The following is a 24172-nucleotide window of genomic DNA, read 5'->3' as shown; positions in this document are numbered from 1 at the left end:
AAAGGGGCATACAGACAATAGGGCCCATGAAACTGGCTGGCTAGAGCTGAGCTATTAGCTTAACGGGGCAGTCATACAGGGTTGCCCCTCAGTAGAAAACATTCATGCCCCCCACTCCCTAAGCTTTGCAAGGAAGCTTTTATTTGGGGATGGGGTAAAAATAAATAAATAAAAATCAACTTTTCAAAACCTCACCAATATGAAATCAACATTCCAAGACTGTTCCCACATGGTGGTATGGTATCCACATACATAATCTCCATGTAGTAGCAGGGCCCCAGGCCAAGAAAATAATACAAAAAATGGTCCAGAAGCAATGATACCCACGGACACCGACTGAGACGAATAAGAAAACTCCTCTGGGCTCCCACAGTCCCAGTCCCATGAAACTCCCATGTTAACCCTCACGGAAGAGGCGCTCACAGTCACAGGTTAAGACTGAACAAGAAAAAAAACCACTCTAAGAAACAGCCAATGCAGATTGAAAAATCTGTGCCCCAAGAGCTAAAAATAGTAGAAGAGTGTGAAAGAGACTTTTAAAATATATTTAAACAATTGAAAAAAGTAAAAATGGGATAATATGGAAGGATAGAAGGTGAAACTGAAAAAATCTACTACAAACTCCAAAAGTGAAGGAAAGGAAAATTAAAAAAAACAAGATCGGACTTCCCTGGTGGCGCCGTGGTTAAGAATCTGCCTGCCAATGCAGGGGACACGGGTTCGATCCCTGATCCGGGAAGATCCCACATGCCATGGAGCAGCTAAGCCCGTGTGCCACAACTACAGAGCCCATGAGCCACGACTACTGAACCCGTGTGCCACAACTACTGAAGCTCGGGAACCTAGAGGTCGTGCTCCGCAACACGAGAAGCCATGGCAATGAGAAGCCTGCGCACTGCAACAAAGAGTAGCCCACTCTCGCCACAACTAGAGACAGGCTGCACGCTGCAATGAAGACCCAACGCAGCCAAAAATAAATAAATGCATAAATAAATTTATAACAAAAAACAAGATCCCTCCCTCTCTCTCTCTATAGATAGACTGATTCATCTATAGAAAGAGAGATACACATACACACAAATCAATTCTACTTCCATGCACTAGCAACAATCCGAAAATGAAATTTATAAAAAAGTCCATTTATAATAGCATCAAAAAGAATAAAATAGGAATAAATTTAACAAAGAAGTGCAAGACTTGTACACTGAAAACTATAAAACATTAAAAGAAATTAAAGGAGACTTAAATAAATGGAAAGCTATCCATGAACAAAGATTTGGAAGAATTAAATTATTAACATGGCACTACTTCCCAAAACAATCTAAAGATTAAACACAACCCTTATCAAAACCCATCTGGTTTCTCTGTAGAATATAAAAAGCTTATCCTAAAAAGGGAAAGAATAGTCTTTCAACAAACAGTACTGGTACAACTGGATATGAACATGCAAGAGAAGGAAGTTGGACCATATACAAATATTAACTCAAATGAATCAAACACCTAAAGGTAAGCCCTAAAACTATAAAATTATTAGGAAAAAAAGGGAGTAAATCTTCAACACCTTGGATTAGGCAATGGTTTCTTAGATATGACATCAATAGTACAAGTGACCAAAGGAAAAAAAAAAACAGATAAATTGGACTTCATCGAAGTATAAAACTTTTGTGCTTTAAAGGACACTATCAAGAAAGTAAAAATACAACCCACAGAATGGGAGAAAAATTGTATAAATCTGATAAGGGTCTAGTATTCAGAATATATAAAGAACTCTTACAATTATAAAAAGGGGGGCTTCCCTGGTGGCGCAGTGGTTGAGAGTCCGCCTGCCGATGCAGGGGATGCAGGTTCATGCCCTGGTCCAGGAAGATCCCACATGCCGTGGAGCGGCTAGGCCCGTGGGCCACGGCCACTGAGCCTGCACGTCCGGAGCCTGTGCTCCGCAATGGGAGAGGCCACAACAGTGAGAGGCCCACGTACCGAAAATAAAATAAAATAAAATAAAATAAAAAAGGGTACATAACTCAATTTAAAAATGAACAAAGGATTTGAAAAGATGTTCAACATCAGTAGTCATCAGGTAAATGCAAATCAAACCCAGAGTGAGATACCACTTCACACCCACCAGGACAGCTATAATCAAAGAGACTGACAATAAAAAGTCTGGCAAGGATGTCAAGACACTGGAACCCTCCTATAGTACTGGTGGGATTGCAAAAGGGTTCAGCTACTTTGTAAAACACTAGCAGTTACTCAAAAAGTTAAAGATAGGGTTACCTTATGACCTAGCAATTCCACTCCCATATATCTACCTAATGAAAACATTTGTCCATTCAAAAATTTGTACATGATTGTTCACAGCAACGTTATTCATAACAGCAAAAAGTGGAGACAACTCAAATGTCCATAAACTGATGAATATATAAACCAAATGTGGCATATCTATACAATGGAGTATTATTCAGCAATAAAAAAAGAATAAAATGCTGGTAAGTACTATCAATACAACATGGGTGAACTTTGAAAACATTATGTTAACTGACAAAAGGCCATAGAGTCATCCCTTGGTTTCCATGGGGGATTGGTTCCAGGACCCCTACTAAACATCAAAATCTGCGGGTGCTCAAGTCCCTTATATAAAACAGTGTAGAATGTGCATATAACCTACACACATCCTCCCGTTTAATTTAAATCATCTCTAGATTACTTATAATAACCTAATACAATGTAAATGCTATGTAAATAGTTGCCAGCACATGACAAAGTCAACTTTTGCTTTTTGGAACTTTCTGGAATTTTTTTCCCAAGTATTTTCTATCAGCGGTTGGTTGAATCATGGATGAGGAACCTGCAGATTCAGAGGGCCAACTACATATTATGTGATTCCAGTCATACGAAATGTCCACAATAGGCAAATCCATAGAGACAGAAAGTAGATTCTTTGCTTCCTGGAGAGAAGGAGAGCAATGTGGACTGATAGTCAATGATGGATACAGGGTTTCATTTCAGGGTGATAAAAACATCCTGGAATTAGATAGTGGTGATGGTTGTACAACTTTATGAATATACTAAATGCAACTGGATTTTACACTTTAAAGGGGTGAATTTATAGTATGTTAATTATATCTCATTTGGTGGGGGGAGGGATGCAAAAACCCTCAATGCGCAAGTTCAGGAATAGATAAGAAACAGCCAAAGAGGGAATTCATGAATTTGAAGATGGCTCAGCTAATAAGGAGGGTTTGTTTTAATAGGGGTTGGAGATTTGCCAACAAAACAGTATCTTAAATTTGGGGCTTCTTTATATTCTCCTCTGTACTATACCTTGCCTCCTAGTCCTGTCAGGTAAGGAGCAATCTTACCCTTTTTGGTTAGAGTACCTGGCACAGCAATTCAGACATGGAATGTTTGTTTGTTTGTTTGGGGAGGAAACTAATATTTCTCAAGGTAAATGCAATAGCTGTGTGTGTGTGTGTGTGTGTGTGTGTGTGTGTGTGTGTGTGTGTGTTCCTATAACAGCAAATAGTTGGCAGTAAGTAGAAAAGGAAAAAGTTCAGGGTGGAAAAAGAAAAAAGGTAGGCTGGGGCTTCCCTGGTGGTGCAGTGGTTGAGAGTCCGCCTGCCGATGCAGGGGACGCGGGTTCGTGCTCCGGTCCGGGAAGATCCCACATGCTGTGGAGCGGCTGGGCCCGTGAGCCATGGCCACTGAGCCTGCGCATCCGGAGCCTGTGCTCTGCAACGGGAGAGGCCACAACAGTGAGAGGCCCGCGTACCGCAAAAAAAAAAAAAAAGAAAGAAGACAAAAGGTAGGCTGAATAATGTCATCCCCTCCCCTCAAAAGATATCTCCATCCTAATCCCTAGAAACTTATATGGGCAATAAGACAGCAACTATGATTAGGTTAAAGTCTTGAGATGGGGAGAGATGCTGATGTTCTGGGTGGACCCTAAATGTAATCACAATTTGTCTTTGTAAGAGGAAGCAGAGAGAGATTTGACTGCAGAAGAGGAGAGGGTAATGTGAACAGAGATGAGAGTGATTCACTTTGACGACGGAGAAAGGGGCCACAAACCAAGGAATACAGGCAGTCACTAAAAGCTGAAAAAGTCAGGAGTGCAGATTCTCCCCTAGAGCTTTCAAGAGGAATCAGCCCTGCCAACTTGATAGCCCAGTAAGACTCCTTGCAGACATCTGGCTTCCAAAATAGTTAAGAGAGTAAATTTGTGTTAAGTCACCAAGTTTGCAGTAATTTATTACGGCAGCAACAGAAAACTAATACAAAAGGTAAGTAGAAGAAGAGGAATAATTCCGCCTTGAGAGAAACAAAGGTAACTGACACCAAAGCATACAAGGGCATTAGAATTACTTCCCAGTTTGTCGTGAGAACTGCCTCCCAGTTTGCAGAGGAGAACACTAAGGAGATTTGGATGAGAGGGTTGATGAAGTCAGGTGTGTGCAAACAAAACGGGTTGTCATGTTCAGAAAGAGGCTACCCTGAACACAACTAAAGCAATAGAACCATGTGTGTTAGAAAGTAGGATTTGGAAAAACTTGTAATGTGCAAGGAATCCCCTTTGTTCATTCATTATATATAAAATATTATGTATGTATTGAACATTTACTATATGTCAGGTCCTGTACTTAATGACATTCATAATGGTTCTCAGGACTTTTCCTATCAGAAGCATTTACACAATGACACCAGGAAACAGGTACTAACACACCTGTCTAAACTGTCGAGCTATCTAAACACTATCATGTAAAAGCACTTGTGTTTTTGTCACTGCAGTTGTGTAGTAAAGTGGATTACCTTTATTTACTCGGCTCTGACCTCTCATTTCAATGCTCTTTGCCTTGGCCTGTTTGCAGGTATTTTAAGCAGTTAAAATCCAAGGTCAAACACTACTTCACTATCTGTTAATGTTTTGTGTTCTATGTCTTGAATATAATTGCTCTGCCTTTGGCTTGGTTCTCCCTAGAGCCAAGGTTCAGTTGCAGTTCTTTCTCTGGAAAGCAAGTATACTATAGAATTTTTGAACTAGAGGTTACCTAAACATTATCCAGTCCAACTCCTCCATTTACAGATGTCAGAAGTGACATTCAGTTGGTTCTAATAACTCTTCTATGCCCTCAGTCCGGGAACGGCAGGGCCAGGGCTAGAACCCAGGCCTCCCATCTCCCAGTTCGAGGACTCTCTCACAGGCTGTCGACTTTTTTTTTTTTTTTTTTTTTTTGCTGTATGCGGGCCTCTCACTGTTGTGGCCTCCCCCTTTGCGGAGCACAGGCTCCGGACGCGCAGGCTCCGGACGCGCAGGCTCAGCGGCCATGGCTCACGGGCCCAGCCGCTCCGCGGCATATGGGATCCTCCCAGACCGGGGCACGAACCCGTATCCCCTGCATCGGCAGGCGGACTCTCAACCACTTGCGCCACCAGGGAGGCCCAGGCTGTCGACTTTTAAGTCCAGAGTTCTAAGTCTGAGGGCTTGGTTTCATATTTTAATTAAATCCCCAAGCTATTATCATATGAAAAACCTAGCAACCTTATCTCTTTAAAGAATCAGACTTTCAGCTTATAACCAATACAAGCTACATGTAATGAAGACAAGTCATATTACCAACACACGTCAAATTGACTTTTTTTACATTTGCATCGCACATATTTAAAGTGGCTGATTTTGGGCTACTGAACAGATAAACTTTTTTTTAAGTTTAAATAAACTGAATTAAAAAATTTTAAATCTAAGCCTCAATATTAATAAAAAGGAAATCCAAACTATAACAATGAAAATAGCATATTTCACCTATCATATAGAAAAGTGTGTTTTTTTTTTCCTCTCTCTGTTTCCAGAGTAGGAAGAAATGGGCAATCTTCACACAAGAGTGATGAAAGTAAATAAAACTTCTCTAGAGAACAGTTTGGATGTGTGTAGCAATATCTTTAAAATGTGCAAGCAACCCTTCAACTTAGCAATTTCACTTCTAAATATTTCTTAAGCACACACACACAAAAGACTTATAAGTAATCTACAAGGACAGCAACAGACTGGAAATAACTTAAATGTTCAACAATGGGTGACTGTTAATTATGATACATCCATGCATTGTAATAAAGTATAAGATCAGTAAAAACCACCTACTAGAAGTACATTTAATATCACAAATTTCCATGATGAATTAAGCAACAAAAAGTAGGTCATAAAATAAGATGATGATAACAATAATGCTAACATGAAAGTACAGGTGCTTATATAGACACACACACAAAGATTATAAAGACAAGCAAAATGTTAAGGATGGTTTTTTTCCCCCTTGGGCTTTTTAGTATTTACGCATTTTCTAAAATATACAGATTTTTTTTTTCTTGGACAGAAGAAAAATCTAATCAGTGTATTTTAAAAATCGTGTTCCCTTTAACCTTTCCCAACTCCTACATACATCCACTTTTCATTCATGGACTCACTACAACCCTGAGACTCCCCAGGGGCTTCCCTGCTGTGATCCCCTGCAGGTGATCTGGACAATCCTGCAGGCCTTCATCCCATACCAGGAAAACCAATGAAAACCAGAACAGAAAGCCCCTCTCCTGGGATGCCACGTCACGTCCTGGCTGTTCTAGGCAGTGAGACCCACACTTGGCTGTGAATGATCTTGGGCACTGCTCTCAGGCTCCTGGTCTTAACTCAAATTCCCAATGTTGGGGGCTTCCCTGGTGGCGCAGTGGTTGAGAGTCCGCCTGCCGATGCAGGGGACACGGGTTCGTGCCCAGGTCCGGGAAGATCCCACATGCCGTGGAGCGGCTGGGCCGTGAGCCATGGCCGCTGAGCCTGTGCTCCGCATCGGGAGAGGCCACAACAGTGAGAGGCCCGCGTACCGCAAAAAAAAAAAAAAAAAAAAATCCCAATGTTGGGACTTCCCTGTCGGTCCAGTGGTTAAGACTGAGCACTTCCACTGCAGGGGGCGTTGGTTCCATCCCTGGTCGGGGAATTAAGATCCTGCATGCAGCGCGGTGCAGCCAAAACAAACAAACGAACAAAAAATTCCCCATGTTTCCTCAAACCCCAACTGAGTTCAGAACCCTCCCCCACACCGAGCCCCTGAAAACTCCAAGTCTGCCCAAGCTTGCCCTCCAGTACTCTGTAATCTCTAGGGCAGTGCTTTTCAAACTGAGAGTTGAGATGTGTTAATGGAGGGAGAAAATCAGTTCAGTGGGTCCTGGCCAACATCTTTTTAACCAGGATAAAAGTCCCTCCTCCTGTGGAGGGGAATCAGGCTCCCTGCACTCACCTGCTTTTACTGCCTTCCTCTGGGACATCACATAAGTAAGTCCACTACAGGCTACAGCTACTGAGTTGCTACTTGTTTAGAAAGGTATTTACACCACTTTGTTAAGTAAACACAATGTCTGACATTGTCTTATTACTGTAAATAAACAATAAATAAATATATTAAGAGAGAATACTGGAAGTACAGGAAAGCGTTCAACAAAATGTTTAACACAGTTATCCCTTGGTATACAGGGTTGTGAGAACTTATTTCTCTTTTTGTCATTTTCAAAATTTTCCAATGTTCAACATCGCTAAGAATTAGAGAAATGCAAATCAAAACTACATGAGGGACTTCCCTGGTGGCGCAGTGGTTAAGAATCCACCTGTCAATTCAGGGGACATGGGTTCGAGCCCTGGTCCGGGAAGATCCCACATGCCGCGGAGCAACTAAGCCTGAGCACCACAACTACTGAGCCTGCGCTCTAGAGCCTGTGAGCCACAACTACTGAGCCCGCATGCCACAACTACTGAAGCTCAAGTGCCTAGAGCCTGTGCTCCATAACAAGAGAAGCCACCACAACGAGAAGCCCACTCGCCACAACTAGAGAAAGCCCGTGCGCAGCAACGAAGACGCAACACAGCCATAAGTAAATAAATAAATTTATTTAAAAAAACCTCACACCAGTCAGAATGGCCATCATCAAAAAGTCCACAAACAATAAATGCTGGAGAGGGTATGGAGGAAAGTGAACCCTCCTACCCTGTTGGTGGGAATGTAAATCAGCACAGCCATTATGGAGAACAGTATAGAGGTTCCTTAAAAAACTACAAATAGAGTTACCATACGATCCAGCAATCCTACTCCTGGGCATAGACCCAGAGAAAATCATAATTCTGAAAGATTCATGCATCCCAATGTTCACTGCAGCACTGTTTACAATAGCCAAGACATGGAAGCAACCTAAATGTCCATCTATAGAGGAATGGATAAAGAAGATGTGGTACATATATACAATGGAATACTACTCAGCCATAAAAAAGAATGAAATGCCATTTGCAGCAACATGGATGGACCTAGAGATTACCACACTAAGTGAAGTAAGTCAGACAAGTATCATATATCATTTATATGTGGAATCAAAAAAAATGGTACAAATGAACTTATTTACAAAACAGAAACAGACTCAGACCTAGAAAACAAACTTATGGTTACTGAAAGGGAAAGGTGGAGGGGTGGGATAAATTAGGAGTTTGGGATTAACATACACACACTACTATATATAAAATAGATAATCAACAAGGACCTACTATATAGCACAGGGAACTCTATGGGAAAAGATTCTGAAAAAGAATGGATATATGTATATGTATAACTGATTCACTTTGCTGTACACCTGAATCTAACACAACATTGTAGATCAACTATACTTCAATATAAAATAAAAATAAAAATTAAAAAATTTCTATATTAAACATATATTACTTGCATGATTTTTAAAGCATTGTTACTATTTCTGTATTATTATTAACTCTTTCTATATGAAGTGCTCTCCTAGGGCCTTCACATTACCTGTAATTACTGGGTTCAAATAATGGATAAAAGAGGAGATACGAGACAGATGTCAGCGTCATTTGATGCAGAATCCTTTAGGCCTCTAAGACCATGTTACTAAAAGCCATGGTGTGGAGAACAGGAGAGTGGACAACATCTAAATAAGTGATCACCCAAGTGATGACCAGGTCACTAGAAAGCCTGGTGGGAGGAAAGAACACAGACAGAAGGCAGATAAACCTAGGCTCAAACTGCAACTCCGCTGTGACAAGTTACTTTGTTGTTTCAAGCCTCAGTATTCTCATCTGTGAAATGGGGATGATATGATGAACGTTTCAAAGTATATCCCATTTGAAGTGGAGAATTTCTAGTAAATTCAGTACACAGTGAGTGGCATGGAGTAGGACTACAAACAAAACCAATGTCTTTCATCACTGAGAACAGGGGAAGTCAAAGAGGGAAGGCCAAAAGAAATAATCATATGTGCCTGCTACTGTTTAAACTTTTTAAACGGCAATTTCTTAAGAAAGGGAGGAAATGCCCACCCTGTGAGTGGGAGGGAAGGAAAGGCAGGAGAGCCAGGGGCGGGCAAGCAGCACAGGGCCCAGCACATGGACAGCCCTGGAGGCCTTAATTACACCCCCTTGGCCTTGGCCTTGGCCTTGGTCTGCACAGGTTCCACCAAGTTCTCTGGAAAATGCTTTATAGGGGCTTCCTGAGGACAGTTATTACCCAGTCTCACCCCTAAGCCCAAAGTGATTCCACAAATATTTGAGCTTCTACCACTGATGGAGCACTGTCCTCATACACAGAGGAGAGGAGGGAGATGAAACAGAGTTTAGTTTCAAAGGTCTGACGAAGTATACACACACGCCAAGATAGAATGAGTAATTTGGGACACAAGCTTCACAAGGGAGATGTAAGAGCTACAGGAATGCGTGCTTCCTGCTGGGAAACGAGGGAAGCTTCCTGGGAAAGAGGGCAACTCTGCTGCACCCGAAAGTCAGAATGGGGTTTTAGCAGGTTCTCCACAGAGGGATCCTCATTCCAGCGAGGGCACAGCACGAACAATGAGTGACCCAAAGGCAAAGGGTGTGTCTCGGCAGGAGCAGCCCACTCGGGCCAACACAGGACACCTACTGAGGAGTAAGACTACCACCAACACATCAATAACCACAATCACATCAGTCACATCAGTAACCAACCAGTAATCATGGGTATTAAAAGGAGCAGTGAAAGAAAACGTGGAGGACTCCAACGTCAGGGTGACCTTCTGGACTAGCGGGGATGCGCTGAGCACAGGGAAGTGATGTGATTAGAGCTGTGCTTCTGTGAGATTAATGTGGCCACTATGCAGGAGTCAAATTTGCAGGGAGAGAGACTTCCGGCCAGAGGTCGGGAGACTATTGCAATGGTCCAGACTCTGATGGTCAGGGTTAGAGCGGAGACTGCAGTCACACAAGGAAACTACAAGATGCAAACAAAAATAAATAAGGATGCAATCTGACTAGTAATTTCCAGGATAATTTAACTCTAGTCTTAACACAAGCACAAATATCTATATGAAAAGTGGGGAAAGGTCAGCTCTAGCTACTGACTTCTTACTTTGGTGCTCAATGGATGCCACTCCACATTCCACCAAAGAACAGCATCCTGTCCTGAAAAAAGCCTTGAAAGGCAGAACAGTGGTCCCAAAACACGAAAAAAGAAAATCCAGAATTCCCATTTGCCATGCAAGCCTCGGAAACAGTTCAGAGCAGTATGTACTTCCAACCCTTGACGGAGGGTTGTGACCACACTTAATGACAAAATGATAAACTCCAGAGAATTTCTTTCCCCTGAAATAGTTTCCATCTCCAGGGAACTATTCATGTCTAAAGTTCCTGATCAGATCTAGGCCTGGCCCGGAGGCCCCAAGTCATCTTAGATTTCTTGCCTCAGGTGACAGGAGACAGAGCGGCTGAGGTGAACATTTCCTACCACCAAGAGTAGCCACTGAAGAATGTCAGCTGGAGATTGCAACAAGCAAATCTTACTTAACCATCAGGAAAGGGGAAGTACAAAGGGGAGGGGGAAAGAATGGAAAACAAACCGCATAAAATAAATGATGGTTTTAATGCTTTGGACTAGGGGATCAAGAACACTGGAAAGAGAGGTGGAAAGCACAGAAGGGTGGGAACCACGTTCTAGGTCCAGGGAAGGATGTTTCAAGGAACACATTACGCAGACACGCTGCAGGCCAAGGGACCATCATGCATGCCCCCTGGACAAGGCAGACACGCACCCTCCTTCCCGCCAGAAAAAGGCCCAGGTGACATGTCCAGCAGAGGCCTCAGCGTATTCATAGCAGCCACCTCTATTCTGGGGGTGGCAAGCTCATTCCTAGCACCCAGGAAGGGTGAGATAAGAAGACAGTTTTCTCCTAGAGAGTATTAGTAAGAATTAAGCCAAGTGAAAAAGAAGCACTTCCTCTCAACAACTTGACAGCCCTTTAGAAAGTTCTGGAGAGGAAAAGTACGATGGTGGTGAAAAATGAGCAGGACCACACTTGTGAATTTTCCAAGGAAGTTTACTTCTTCTACTCCAAGAAACCAAACTTTAAAATCTTAAGCATTTTAAAGGAAGAATGTCCTCAAAATATATTAGATTGAACCATAAGCCATCAGCATTTTTGTAGGTCAAAAACAGTCAAATATTAACAATTTCATGTGACTGAATCATACTACATGCCTTTCAACTTTTTCCACAGCAGAGACAGGCACATTTTTCTTTTTCTTTCTTTTTTTTTGCGGTACTCGGGCCTCTCACTGTTGTGGCCTCTCCCGTTGCAGAGCACAGGCTCCAGACGCGCAGGCTCAGCAGCCATGGCTCACGGGTCCAGCCGCTCCACAGCATGTGGGATCTTCCCGGACCGGGGCACGAACCCGTGTCCCCTGCATCGGCAGGCGGACTCTCAACCACTGCACCACCAGGGAAGCCCAGGCAAATTTTTTTTAACAGACTGGACTGTAGATATTTTAGGCTCTGAGGGGCAAGAGGCAAAACGGATTATGTAGGTAACCATTCAAAAACATGAAAACCATTGTTAGGCCCTACAAAAACAGGCATGGGCTAGATCTGGCCCATGGGCCACCCTTTGCCAATCTCTGTCTTACAGTATGACAAGGGTAAACTTTTTCTGATAATGTTCACTATAAAAATGGCTGACTTTAGAGTAATAAAGTGATGCCCTTGGAGGATACGAAAGTCTATCAGTAAAAGCCACTGCTCCCATCCCAGCCGGCTCTAACGCTGGTGGTTGGTCTGAGCCCCCAGTCTGCTGTCAGTGCTCCCTTCCGCTGCTGCTTCTACCGATCTGGCTTATTTTAGAAGCAGTTGTCTGCGAGAGGGTTTGAGGATGGTTCTAACTTTTCTACGAAGAAAAAAGAAAAAGAAATGTACAAGGAAATGGGGCTTAACGGTAACTGTGAATAACCATTAACTACAGAAAGGATAGGGGAGCAAAGGCATTCTGAGGAATTACCCCAAACACACCCCTGATTTGAATTCAAAATTCCAGAGGTCCAAAGGGCAGCAACAAAAACAGGTAAATACCTAAACAGCTGGCCCAAGGCTGAAAGACCAAAGAGAGCAAAAAATAAGTTTGAGACAGACTATGCTTTATAGAAGTAAGAGAGAACATTAAATGGGCAATAATCATTTTCTCCTAAGTTATCAGGGTAGAGCCAAATAGGAAAAGGCTGCATTGGTAGCCACTCCCAAAAGACTACTGTTGGGAAAACTTAACTGTTGTGAGACATAGAAAGTCATCACTGAGGGAATCAACAGCTTCCTCCTATGAAGGATGTTAAGAAATTAGAGTCAGGGGCTTCCCTGGTGGCGCAGTGGTTGAGAGTCCGCCTGCCGATGCAGGGGACACGGGTTCGTGCCCTGGTCCGGGAAGATCCCACATGCTGCGGAGCGGCTGGGCCTGTGAGCCATGGCCGCTGAGCCTGCGCGTCTGGAGCCTGTGCTCCGCAACGGGAGAGGCCACAACAGTGAGAGGCCCGCGTACTGCAAAAAAAAAAAAAAAAAAAAGAAATTAGAGTCGGGGACTCTCTTGCCAACATGTATTCAACAATGACATACCCTGAGGACCTCTTCTGGGTCTGTGAATTTTTTTATTGCAAGAGAATTTTTTAAATCACTGGGAAATGTTTCTAATTTATGGCATTGCTATTGTTTCAAATGTTATATATTGTGATGAAAAAGGAAAATTTAAACAAACAAACAAACAACAAAACCTGTATGTGGGTGGATGCGCTGAAACAGAAAAGGGAGATTGCTGATATACACTTCTGGTCTGTCTTATAGGGCCACTGAATTATAAAAATCCTAATTTAGATAACATTTCTCATCATTCAATATTAAAAACTTACCCTAGAGCGGATCCATTCTCCTGCATTTCTAAACACTGTCATGCATATCTTATAAACCTTCACCAGTTCAGTAGCCTGCAATATTCTACACTGAAAATTAAAGGAAAAAAAAAAAGAGAGACGAATCTCATACATACATGAGCTGCCTGGATAACAGTGAGCCTCTGGGTACCGTCTGCCCATAGCGACCAGTCAGCACATTATCAGGGGCCCCGGCAGTTTCCAAGTACTCAGGAAAGACTGAGATGTTTAAGCTGTGGTACAGGGAGGGGGAGACAAAAAGAAAGTAGAAATAAAAAAACAGATTTAGGATAATGATTGCATATTTTCATTCAAATGCTACTGATGACCACAAATTTCCAGATAACCAGGTTTATGAATTATTCATAGTCACATCCGAGATGAAGTCTCCCTGTCACTGTTGGCAGGCCCAGAGCATGTTGATGATTATTAGCATGTGGCCCCTATACTAAGTGTGACAGAAGTGCACGTTGCTGCAAGTCTATCCATCAGGGCTGGCCCTCACTGGCCCTTTTTATTTATTTATTTGGCCACGCCACGTGGCATGTGGGATCTTAGTTCCCTGACCAGGGATCAAACTGCACTCCCTGCATTAGAAGGGCAGAGTCTTAACCACTGGACCGCCACTGGCCCTCTTTAGAGGACCAGACAACCCCACCCACGCTGATGCTTTTTCATCTCACTCTTCCTTAACGTCAAGGAATAGCACTAGCCTGGTTCTTTGTTGTGACATCTAAACTGATATTCTGTAAAAAAAAAAAAAAAAAAAAAAACAAAACTCTAAAAGCTTGAAAGGAAAAATTTAATTTTCTACATTGGGTAGCAAAGACATCTAATTAATTTTTTTTAACTTTTCACTGAAGTAGAACATAAATATAGAAAAGGACACATACCACACACAGACAGCTCAATGAATTTTCCTATACTGAACACACCAGATCAAAACCCAGAACATTATCAGTACCCCAGAAACCCCCTTTGTGCTCCCTCTAAAGGTACTACTACGCATAGATTACTTTTGCCCTTTTTTGTAGATGTCAAATTGATTTATTGTCCTTATAAAGTCTTCACTTAAAAAGCATACGTTGAACACCTCCTATATGTGAAGAATAAGGCACTGTCTCTGTCTTTAAGGAAAACAAAGTCTAGTGGGACCAAGAAACACACACAGTTGACCCCAAAGGGCAGTGGGATGAGCACAATGACTGAGATTCATGGCAAGCAGCCCAGAAATGGAGAAGTTGGGGAAGGCTTCCAAGTACCAGGGGTGCCTGGCATGTCCTCAGGCTGGGCAGGACTTAGCCAAGTGGGGACTGAGATACAAGACAATGGAAAAGGCAGGAGTAAGAAAACTGCCTGGTGTATTCAGTGTTGCTGGACTCTCTAGAGTGAGGCCAGGAAAGAAGCTGGAGCCCGACTGTAACCTTGTACACATATTCGAGAACATTAAACTAGTTGCAGACAGCCACTGATGGATCAGAGCTGGGTTTCAGATGCATTACTCTCTCTCTGGATGGATTCAAAGAGGGCAGAGTAGTGTCAGGGAGACCGGTTAGGTTGGAGAGGAAGGGTGAAGATTAGGGCAGTGGAGGTAGGTGGGGAAGGGAAAAGGAGAGAAGAATTAGTACTTGGGAAACATCCAGACACTAAAAGCAGAACAACACAGTACCTGACGCCATGTGGGTGGACGGCAGTGACAAATGAGGTAGAGAATACTAGTGAATTAACAAGTTTAATAAGGAAGACCACGGGTTTAGTTTGGTGCATTAGAAATTGAGATGTAGAAGATTCGAGTGAGGACAACCAGATATTCGTGAGGGTGAGGCTTGGGGAAGAAACCTGAGCAAAACGTAAAGGCACAGAAGTGGTCACTACATAGAAAGTAGCAGAAATTAGATGAGCGGGTGGTATCACCGAAGGAACATGGGTAGAGGGAGAAGACTGGAGGATTAGTGCCAAAAGCAGAACCGCAGAGACAATGACAGAACTAGCAGAGGAAAAAGATCTTCTGAAAAGGACCAAGGAAGAAAGGCAGAGAGGTACCATGGGAGACAATGAGATGCATAAAGGTAAGAAACGAAAACTATAGCTTTGGCTTTGACACTTAAGCACTCACTGGCCACCGTGACTGAAGGTGGTTTCACTGAAGTGGTAGAGGCAGTGATAACAGAGCAAGTGAAAGAAGAGAAAGCAGAACCAACAGTTGTTGAAAGGCACTGGTGCTAACGAACGGAAGGCCGGATTGACAGCAGTAGAGACAGAAAGGTTGAGAGTTCAAGAGGGAGGAGGTAAGGATGGAATAAAATCCCAAAGGAGGTGGGGGAAAAGGGTCAGGAGTACAAACGAAGGGCCTGACCTTGAAGAAGAAGTGGGAATTCACAACCCTCTTATATTAGAAGTAGATTAGACTTACAGGAGTGAAAACAAATCTGGTTATAGTAAGCTTGTAGGTAACAGCACTAGGGTATTAGAGGCAACAGACTAAATGACATCAGTATTGTAGATAAATAGCTGCCAAGGTTCTTTGCTAGGAATAAGTTGACACATAAATGGTTTGATGACATAGATCTTGAAAATCTTGGTTTCTGGCATGCTACCCTGTTATAAGTAGTCTGACCCTGTTTTAAGGTAAATAAACATATACGCCAGTACATATCAAGGTGGGAAGGGGCATTTGAGAGATAGGCACACCCACAGTAGAAATTATTAGTAGTACCAAAACAATAGCATACAAGCAAAAGATTCAGAAGAACACTCTTTTTTTTTTTTTTTTTTTTTTTTTGTGGTACGCGGGCTTCTCACTGTTGTGGCCTCTCCCGTTGTGGAGCACAGGCTCCGGACACACAGGCTCAGCGGCCATGGCTCACAGGCCCAGCCGCTCCGCGGCGTGTGGGATCTTCCTGGACCGGGGCACGAACACGTGTCCCCTGCATCGGCAGGCGGACTCTCAACCACTGCGCCACCAGGGAAGCCTAGAACACTCTTCTTAAAATGATCTTTGTTCCCCGGTACCAACCTTTCCAAACGTTTACATATAGCTTCATTAAATGAAACCACTACTCACTATCGTACAAGGCCTCTTAAGATGCTTCAATTCAAAGATTCTTTCTAGCATGACTAACCTAATGAGAATGAAGAGTCAGACATCTCAAAGAAGAGGCAAAAAGAAGAGGAGACACGGATACACCAGAAATACAGCTACACGTGGAACAACTCCTACAGAACACCTACTGAATGCTGGCAGAAGACCCCAGACCTCCCAAAAGGCAAGAAACTCCCCACATACCTGGGTAGGGCAAAGCGGAGAGATTCCCGCACAGAGGATCGGTGCCGAGCGGCACTCACCAGCCCGAGAGGCTTGTCTGCTCGCCCGCCAGGGCGGGTGGCACTGGAAGCTGAGGCTCGGGCTTCGGTCAGAGCGCAGGGAGAGGACTGGGGCTGGCGGTGAGAACTCAGCCTGAAGGGGGCTAATGTGCCACAGCTAGCCGGGAGGGAGTCCGGGAAAACTCTGGAGCTGCCAAAGAGGCAAGAGACTTTTTCTTCCCTCCTGGTTTCCTGGTGCGCGAGGAGAGGGGATTAAGAGTGCTGCTTAAAGGGGCTCCACAGACGGGCGCGAGTTGCGACTGAAAGCGTGGAGCCCAGTGACGGGCGTGGGACGCTGGGGCTGCTGCTGCCGCCGCCAAGAGGCCTGTGTGCGAGCGCAGGTCACTGTCCACACCACCCTTCCGGGAGCCTGTGCAGCCCGCCACTGCCGGGGTCCCGGGATCCAGGGGCGGCTTCCCTGGGAGAACGCACGGCGCGCCTCGGGCTGGTGCAACGTCACGCCGACCTCTGCCGCTGCAGGCTCGCCCCGCACTCCGTACCCCTCCCTCCCGCCCGGCCTGAGTGAGCCAGAGTCCCCGAAGAGGCTGCTCCTTTAGCCCTGTCCTGTCTGAGCGAAGAACAGACGCCCTCCGGCGACCTACACGCAGAGGCGGGGCCAAATCCAAAGCTGAGGCCCAGGAGCTGTGAGAACAAAGAAGAGAAAGGGAAACCTCTCCCAGCAGCCTCAGAAGCAGCGGATTAAAGCTCCACAATCAACTTGATGTACCCTGCATCTGTGGAATACATGAATAGACAACAAATCATCCCAAACTGAGGAGCCAGGAGTCAGTGCTGTGCCTCTGAGGTGGGAGAGCCAACTTCAGGACACTGGTCCACAAGAGACCTCCCAGCTCCACATAATATCAAACGGCGAAAATCTTCCAGAGATCTCCATCTCGACACCAGCACCCAGCTTCACTCAACGACCAGCAAGCTACAGTGCTGGACACCCTATGCCAAACAACTAGCAAGACAGGAACACAACGCCACCCGTTAGCAGAGAGGTGGCCTAAAATCATAAAAAGTCCGCAGACGCCCCAAAACACACCACCAGACGTGGACCTGCCCAACAGAAAGACAAGATCCAGCCTCATCCACCAGAACACAGGCACTAGTCCCCTCCAACAGGAAGCCTACACAACCCACTAAACCAACCTTAGCCACTAGGGACAGACACCAAAAACAACAGGAACTACGAACCTGCAGCCTGCAAAAAGGAGACCCCAAACACAGTAACATAAGCAAAATGAAAAGACAGAAAAACACACAGCAGGAGAAGGAGCAAGATAAAAACCCACCAGACCTAACAAATGAAGAGGTAACAGGCAGTCTACCTGAAAAAGAATTCAGAATAATGATGGTAAAGATGATCCAAGATTCTATTTCCAAGATCCAAAATCTTGGAAATAGAATAGACAAAATGCAAGAAACAGTTAACAAGGACCTAGAAGAACTAAAGATGAATCAAGCATCGATTAAAAACACAATAAATGAAATAAAAAATACTCTAGATGGGATCAATAGCAGAATAATTGAGGCAGAAGAACGGATAAGTGAGGTGGAAGATAAAATAGTGGAAATAACTGCTGCAGAGCAAAATAAAGAGAAAAGAATGAAAAGAACAGAGGACAGTCTCAGAGACCTCTGGGACAACATGAAACGCACCAACATTCGAATTATAGGGGTTCCAGAAGAAGAAGAGAAAAAGAAAGGGACTGAGAAAATATTTGAAGAGATTATAGTTGAAAACTTCCCTAATATGGGAAAGGAAATAGTTAATCAAGTCCAGGAGGCACAGAGAGTCCCATACAGAAAAAATCCAAGGAGAAATACGCCAAGACACATATTAATCAAACTGTCAAAAATTAAACACAAAAAAATCATATTAAAAGCAGCAAGGCAAAAACAACAAATAACACACAAGGGAATCCCCATCAGGATAACAGCTGATCTCTCAGCAGAAACTCTACAAGCCAGAAGGGAGTGGCAGGACATATTTAAAGTGATGAAGGAGAGAAACCTGCAACCAAGATTACTCTACCCAGCAAGGATCTCATTCAGATTTGATGGAGAAATTAAAACGTTTACAGACAAGCAAAAGCTGAGAGAGTTCAGCACCACCAAACCAGCTTTACAACAAATGCTAAAGGAACTTCTCTAGGCAAGAAACACAACAGAAGGAAAAGACCTACAATAACAAACCCAAAACAATTAAGAAAATGGGAATAGGAACATACATATCGATAATTACCTTAAATGTAAATGGACTAAATGCTCCCACCTAAAGACACAGATTGGCTGAATGGATACAAAAACAAGACCCATATATATGCTGTCTACAAGAGTCCCACTTCAGACCTAGAGACACATACAGACTGAAAGTAAGGGGATGGAAAAAGATATTCCATGCAAATGGAAACCAAAAGAAAGCTGGAGTGGCAATTCTCATATCAGACAAAATAGATTTTAAAATAAAGACTACTAGAAGAGACAAAGAAGGACACTACATAATGATCAAGGGATCGATCCAAGAAGAAGATATAACAATTGTAAATATTTATGCACCCAACATAGGAGCACCTCAATACATAAGGGAAATACTAACAGCCATAAAAGGAGAAATAGACAGTAACACAATCATAGTAGGGGACTTTAACACCCCACTTTCACCAATGGACAGATCATCCAAAATGAAAATAAATAAGGAAACACAAGCTTTAAATGATACATGAAACAAGTAGGACTTAATTGATATTTATAGGACATTCCATCCAAAAACAACAGAATACACATTTTTCTCAAGTACTCATGGAATATTCTCCAGGATAGATCATATCTTGGGTCACAAATCAAGCCTTGGTAAATTTAGGAAAATTGAAATTGTATCAAGTATCTTTTCCGACCACAATGCTATGAGACTAGATATCAATTACAGGAAAAGAGCTGTAAAAAATACAAACACATGGAGGCTAAACAATACACTACTTAATAACGAAGTGATCACTGAAGAAATCAAGGAGGAAATTAAAAAATACCTAGAAACAAATGACAATGGAGACACGACGACCGAAAACCTATGGGATGCAGCAAAAGCAGTTCTAAGAGGGAAGTTTATAGCAATACAATCCCACCTTAAGAAACAGGAAACATCTCTAATAAACAACCTAACCTTGCACCTAAAGCAATTAGAGAAAGAAGAACAAAAACATCCCAAAGTTAGCAGAAGGAAAGAAATCATAAAAAATCAGATCAGAAATAAATGAAAAAGAAATGAAGGAAACGATAGCAAAGATCAAGAAAACTAAAAGCTGGTTCTTTGAGAAGATAAACAAAATTGATAAACCATTAGCCAGACTCATCAAGAAAAAAAGGGAGAAGACTAAAATCAATAGAATTAGAAATGAAAAAGGAGAAGTAACAACTGACACTGCAGAAATACAAAGGATCATGAGAGATTACTACAAGCAACTCTATGCCAATAAAATGGACAACCTGGAAGAAATGGACAAATTCTTAGAAATGCACAACCTGCCAAGACTGAATCAGGAAGAAATAGAAAATATGAACAGACCAATCACAAGCACTGAAATTGAAACTGTGATAAAAAATCTTCCAACAAACAAAAGCCCAGGACCAGATGGCTTCACAGGTGAATTCTATCAAGCATTTAGAGAAGAGCTAACACCTATCCTTCTCAAACTCTTCCAAAATATAGCAGAGGGAGGAACGCTCCCAAACTCATTCTACGAGGCCACCATCACCTTGATACCAAAACCAGACAAGGATGTCACAAAGAAAGAAAACTACAGGCCAATATCACTGATGAACATAGATGCAAAAATCCTCAACAAAATACGAGCATACAGAATCCAACAGCACATTAAAAGGATCATACACCATGATCAAGTGGGGTTTATTCCAGGAATGCAAGGATTCTTCAATATACGCAAATCAATCAACGTGATACACCATATTAACAAATTGAAGGAGAAAAACCATATGATCATCTCAATAGATGCAGAGAAAGCTTTCGACAAAATTCAACACCCATTTATGATAAAAACCCTGCAGAAAGTAGGCATAGAGGGAACTTTCCTCAACATAATAAAGGCCATATATGACAAGCCCACAGCCAGCATCGTCCTCAATGGTGAAAAACTGAAACCATTTCCACTAAGATCAGGAACAAGACAAGGTTGCCCACTCTCACCACTCTTATTCAACATAGTTTTGGAAGTTTTAGCCACAGCAATCTGAGAAGAAAAGGAAATAAAAGGAATCCAAATCGGAAAAGAAGAAGTAAAGCTGTCACTGTTTGCAGATGACATGATACTATACATAGAAAATCCTAATGATGCTACCAGAAAACTACTAGAGCTAATCAATGAATTTGGTAAAGTAGCAGGATACAAAATTAATGCACAGAAATCTCTGGCATTCCTATATACTAATGATGAAAAATCTGAAAATGAAATCAAGAAAACACTCCCATTTACCATTGCAGCAAAAAGAATAAAATATCTAGGAATAAACCTACCTAAGGAGAAAAAAAACCTGTATGCAGAAAATTATAAGACACTGATGAAAGAAATTAAAGATGATACAAATAGATGGAGAGATAATACCATGTTCTTGGATTGGAAGAATCAACATTGTGAAAATGACTCTACTACCCAAAGCAATCTACAGATTCAATGCAATCCCTATCAAACTACCACTGGCATTTTTCACAGAACTAGAACAAAAAATTTCACAATTTGTATGGAAACACAAAAGACCCCGAATAGCCAAAGCAATCTTGAGAACGAAAAATGGAGCTGGAGGAATCAGGCTCCCTGACTTCAGACTATACTACAAAGCTACAGTAGTCAAGACAGTATGGTACTGGCACAAAAACAGAAAGATAGATCAATGGAACAGGATAGAAAGCCCAGAGATAAACCCACGCACCTACGGTCACCTTATCTTTGATAAAGGAGGCAGGAATGTACAGTGGAGAAAGGACAGTCTCTTCAATAAGTGGTGCTGGGAAAACTGGATAGGGACATGTAAAAGTATGAGATTAGATCACTCCCTAACACCATCACAAACATAAGCTCAAAATGGATTAAAGACCTAAATGTAAGGCCAGACACTATCAAACTCTTAGAGGAAAACATAGGCAGAACACTCTATGACATAAATCACAGCAAGATCCTTTTTGACCCACCTCCTAGAGAAATGGAAATAAAGACAAAAATAAACACATGGGACCTAATGAAACTTAAAAGCTTTTGCACAGCAAAGGAAACCATAAACAAGACCAAAAGACAACCCTCAGAATGGGAGAAAATATTTGCAAATGAAGTAACCTACAAAGGATTAATCTCCAAAGTTTATAAGCAGCTCATGCAGCTCAATAACAAAAAAACAAACAACCCAATCCGAAAATGGGCAGAAGACCTAAATAGACATTTCTCCACAGAAGATATACAGACTGCCAACAAACACATGAAAGGATGCTCAACATCTTTACTCATTAGAGAAATGCAAATCAAAACTACAATGAGATATCATCTCACACCAGTCAGAATGGCCATCATCAAAAAATCTAGAAACAATAAATGCTGGGGAGGGTGTGGAAAAAAGGGAACACTCTTGCACTGCTGGTGGGAATGTGAATTGGTACAGCCACTACGGAGAACGGTATGGAGGTTCCTTAAAAAACTACAAATAGAACTACCATATGACCCAGCAATCCCACTACTGGGCATATACCCTGAGAAAACCATAATTCAAAAAGAGACATGTACCAAAATGTTCATAGCAGCCCTATTTACAATAGCCTGGAGATGGAAACAACCTAAGTGTCCATCATCGGATGAATGGGTAAAGAAGATGTGGCACATATATACAATGGAATATTACTCAGCCATAAAAAGAAATGAAACTGAGCTATTTGTAATGAGGTGGATAGACCTAGAGTCTGTCATACAGAGTGAAGTAAGTCAGAAAGAGAAAGACAAATACTGTATGCTGACACATATATATGGAATTTAAGAAAAAAAATGTCATGACGAACATAGGGGTAAGACAGGAATAAAGACACAGACCTACTAGAGCATGGACTTGAGGATATGGGGAGGGGGAAGGGTAAGCTGTGACAAAGTGAAAGAGCGGCATGGACATATATACACTACCAAACGTAAGGTAGATAGCTAGTGGGAAGCAGCCGCATAGCACAGGGAGATCAGCTTGGTGCTCTGTGACTGCCTGGATGGGTGGGATAGGGAGGGTGGGAGGGAGGGAGATGCAAAAGGGAGGGGATATGGGAACATATGTATATGTATAACTGATTAAATTTGTTATAAAGCAAAAAATAAAAAATAAAAAATAAAATAAATAAATAAAAATTAAAAAAATAAAATAAATTAAAAAAGAGGAGAGTGGAGCTGGCAGCGGCACCTGCCCGCGGTTTCCTAGCGAAATGTCCCTTAAGACAGCAGCGCAGTCATCATGCTCCATCTCCTGCCCACTTTTTCGCCTCAGGTTTTGGTGAATCCGGAAGTGGGTGGAGTGACTTAGCTCTTGTAAAGCACTCCAACGATGCCAAAAGTAGCAAGGCTCATTAGAAAATCTAATGCAATGGAAAACACCTTGAAAAGCAGATTTTCTGTTCTCTAGGCAGTCTTTGTGATCTCAGAAACTCTGAGGCTACTCCAGGGTTGTTTGTCTATTCTGGTCACATGAACATGTCTCCAGGCCATCTTTGGAAGATGACAGAATTTTAGATAGATAAACACATCATTATCATCCTTGAAGTCAGCCAGGATTGAGATGGTTCCAGATCCATCAGATGACTACTGACTGGGCCATTCGTCTTTGTGTCCCTGGGGCGCAGGAGACAGAGCAAGCAGTCCATAAACATGGAATCAATCGATAAACCAATACATAAGCGAAGAGTTCTCACAACGAGGAGGTAAAGAGGCCAATTAAATGGCGAGAACAGAATTAGTCTTTCTATTCCTTCCTTCCCCACCCTATCTGACACAGAGCCAAGCCGCAAATCGCATTCAACTGCATTTACTTTCCTCTTCACAGAAGAACGTCTCTATGAACTCATAAATAAATACTGTGTGTTAAGAGAAATCAGAAATCATGAAATTATGAAAAACAGGGTGCCTCTTAAGTGGGAAAATAAGTAGGTGCGAACATTTTGAGCATACAAAGAAATAGAAATTGCCCACTTTACATCTATCTGCCTTCTTTGTTATCCTTTGGTGTGAAGGACAGACCCATTATTACTTTAACAGCAGGGTGCCTCTCCTCCCAGCCGCGCATTCACACAGCAACCCGCTCAGCTTCAACCCACTGGGCAACGGATCCAAATGAGATAATCAAGTCTCGCTTCCTTAAAAATTCTGATCCTAACATATATTTATATTATGCGTCATCTCATTTCTTTCATAACGCATAAGCTCTAAGGTATCACTGATCACACTGAACACATTTTACACATGACAAGAAGCGCATTGTAGTATTGTTTGGAAACAACTTTAAGGATAAAGTTCCCAAAAG

At 42.4% G+C, this 24172-nt stretch overlaps 2 protein-coding genes across 17 annotated transcripts in view; both read right to left on the bottom strand.

Annotated features, from left to right (window-relative positions):
* Window positions 1-14931, bottom strand: part of LOC132488685 (small ribosomal subunit protein uS12-like) — a 36207-nt gene extending 21276 nt beyond the window's left edge. Inside the window, exon 1 of the mRNA XM_060097168.1 lies at window positions 14922-14931. Within this exon, the coding sequence (XP_059953151.1) occupies window positions 14922-14931 (10 nt within the window). The remainder of the gene's footprint in view (window positions 1-14921) is intronic.
* APBB2 (amyloid beta precursor protein binding family B member 2) overlaps window positions 1-24172 on the bottom strand; it is a 392355-nt gene that overhangs the window by 228103 nt on the left and 140080 nt on the right. For 15 of the 16 annotated variants that reach the window (XM_060110741.1, XM_060110749.1, XM_060110667.1 and 12 more), the window contains one exon: window positions 13369-13485. The exons of the other annotated variant lie outside the window; for it this stretch is intronic. The gene's annotated coding sequence lies outside the window, so the exon portion shown is untranslated. The remainder of the gene's footprint in view (window positions 1-13368; window positions 13486-24172) is intronic. 16 annotated transcript variants of the gene reach the window in all.

This window comes from Mesoplodon densirostris, chromosome 1, assembly GCF_025265405.1.
Source record: "Mesoplodon densirostris isolate mMesDen1 chromosome 1, mMesDen1 primary haplotype, whole genome shotgun sequence".
NCBI lineage: Eukaryota > Metazoa > Chordata > Mammalia > Artiodactyla > Ziphiidae > Mesoplodon > Mesoplodon densirostris.
This window is presented reverse-complemented; position numbering and strand designations above follow the sequence as displayed.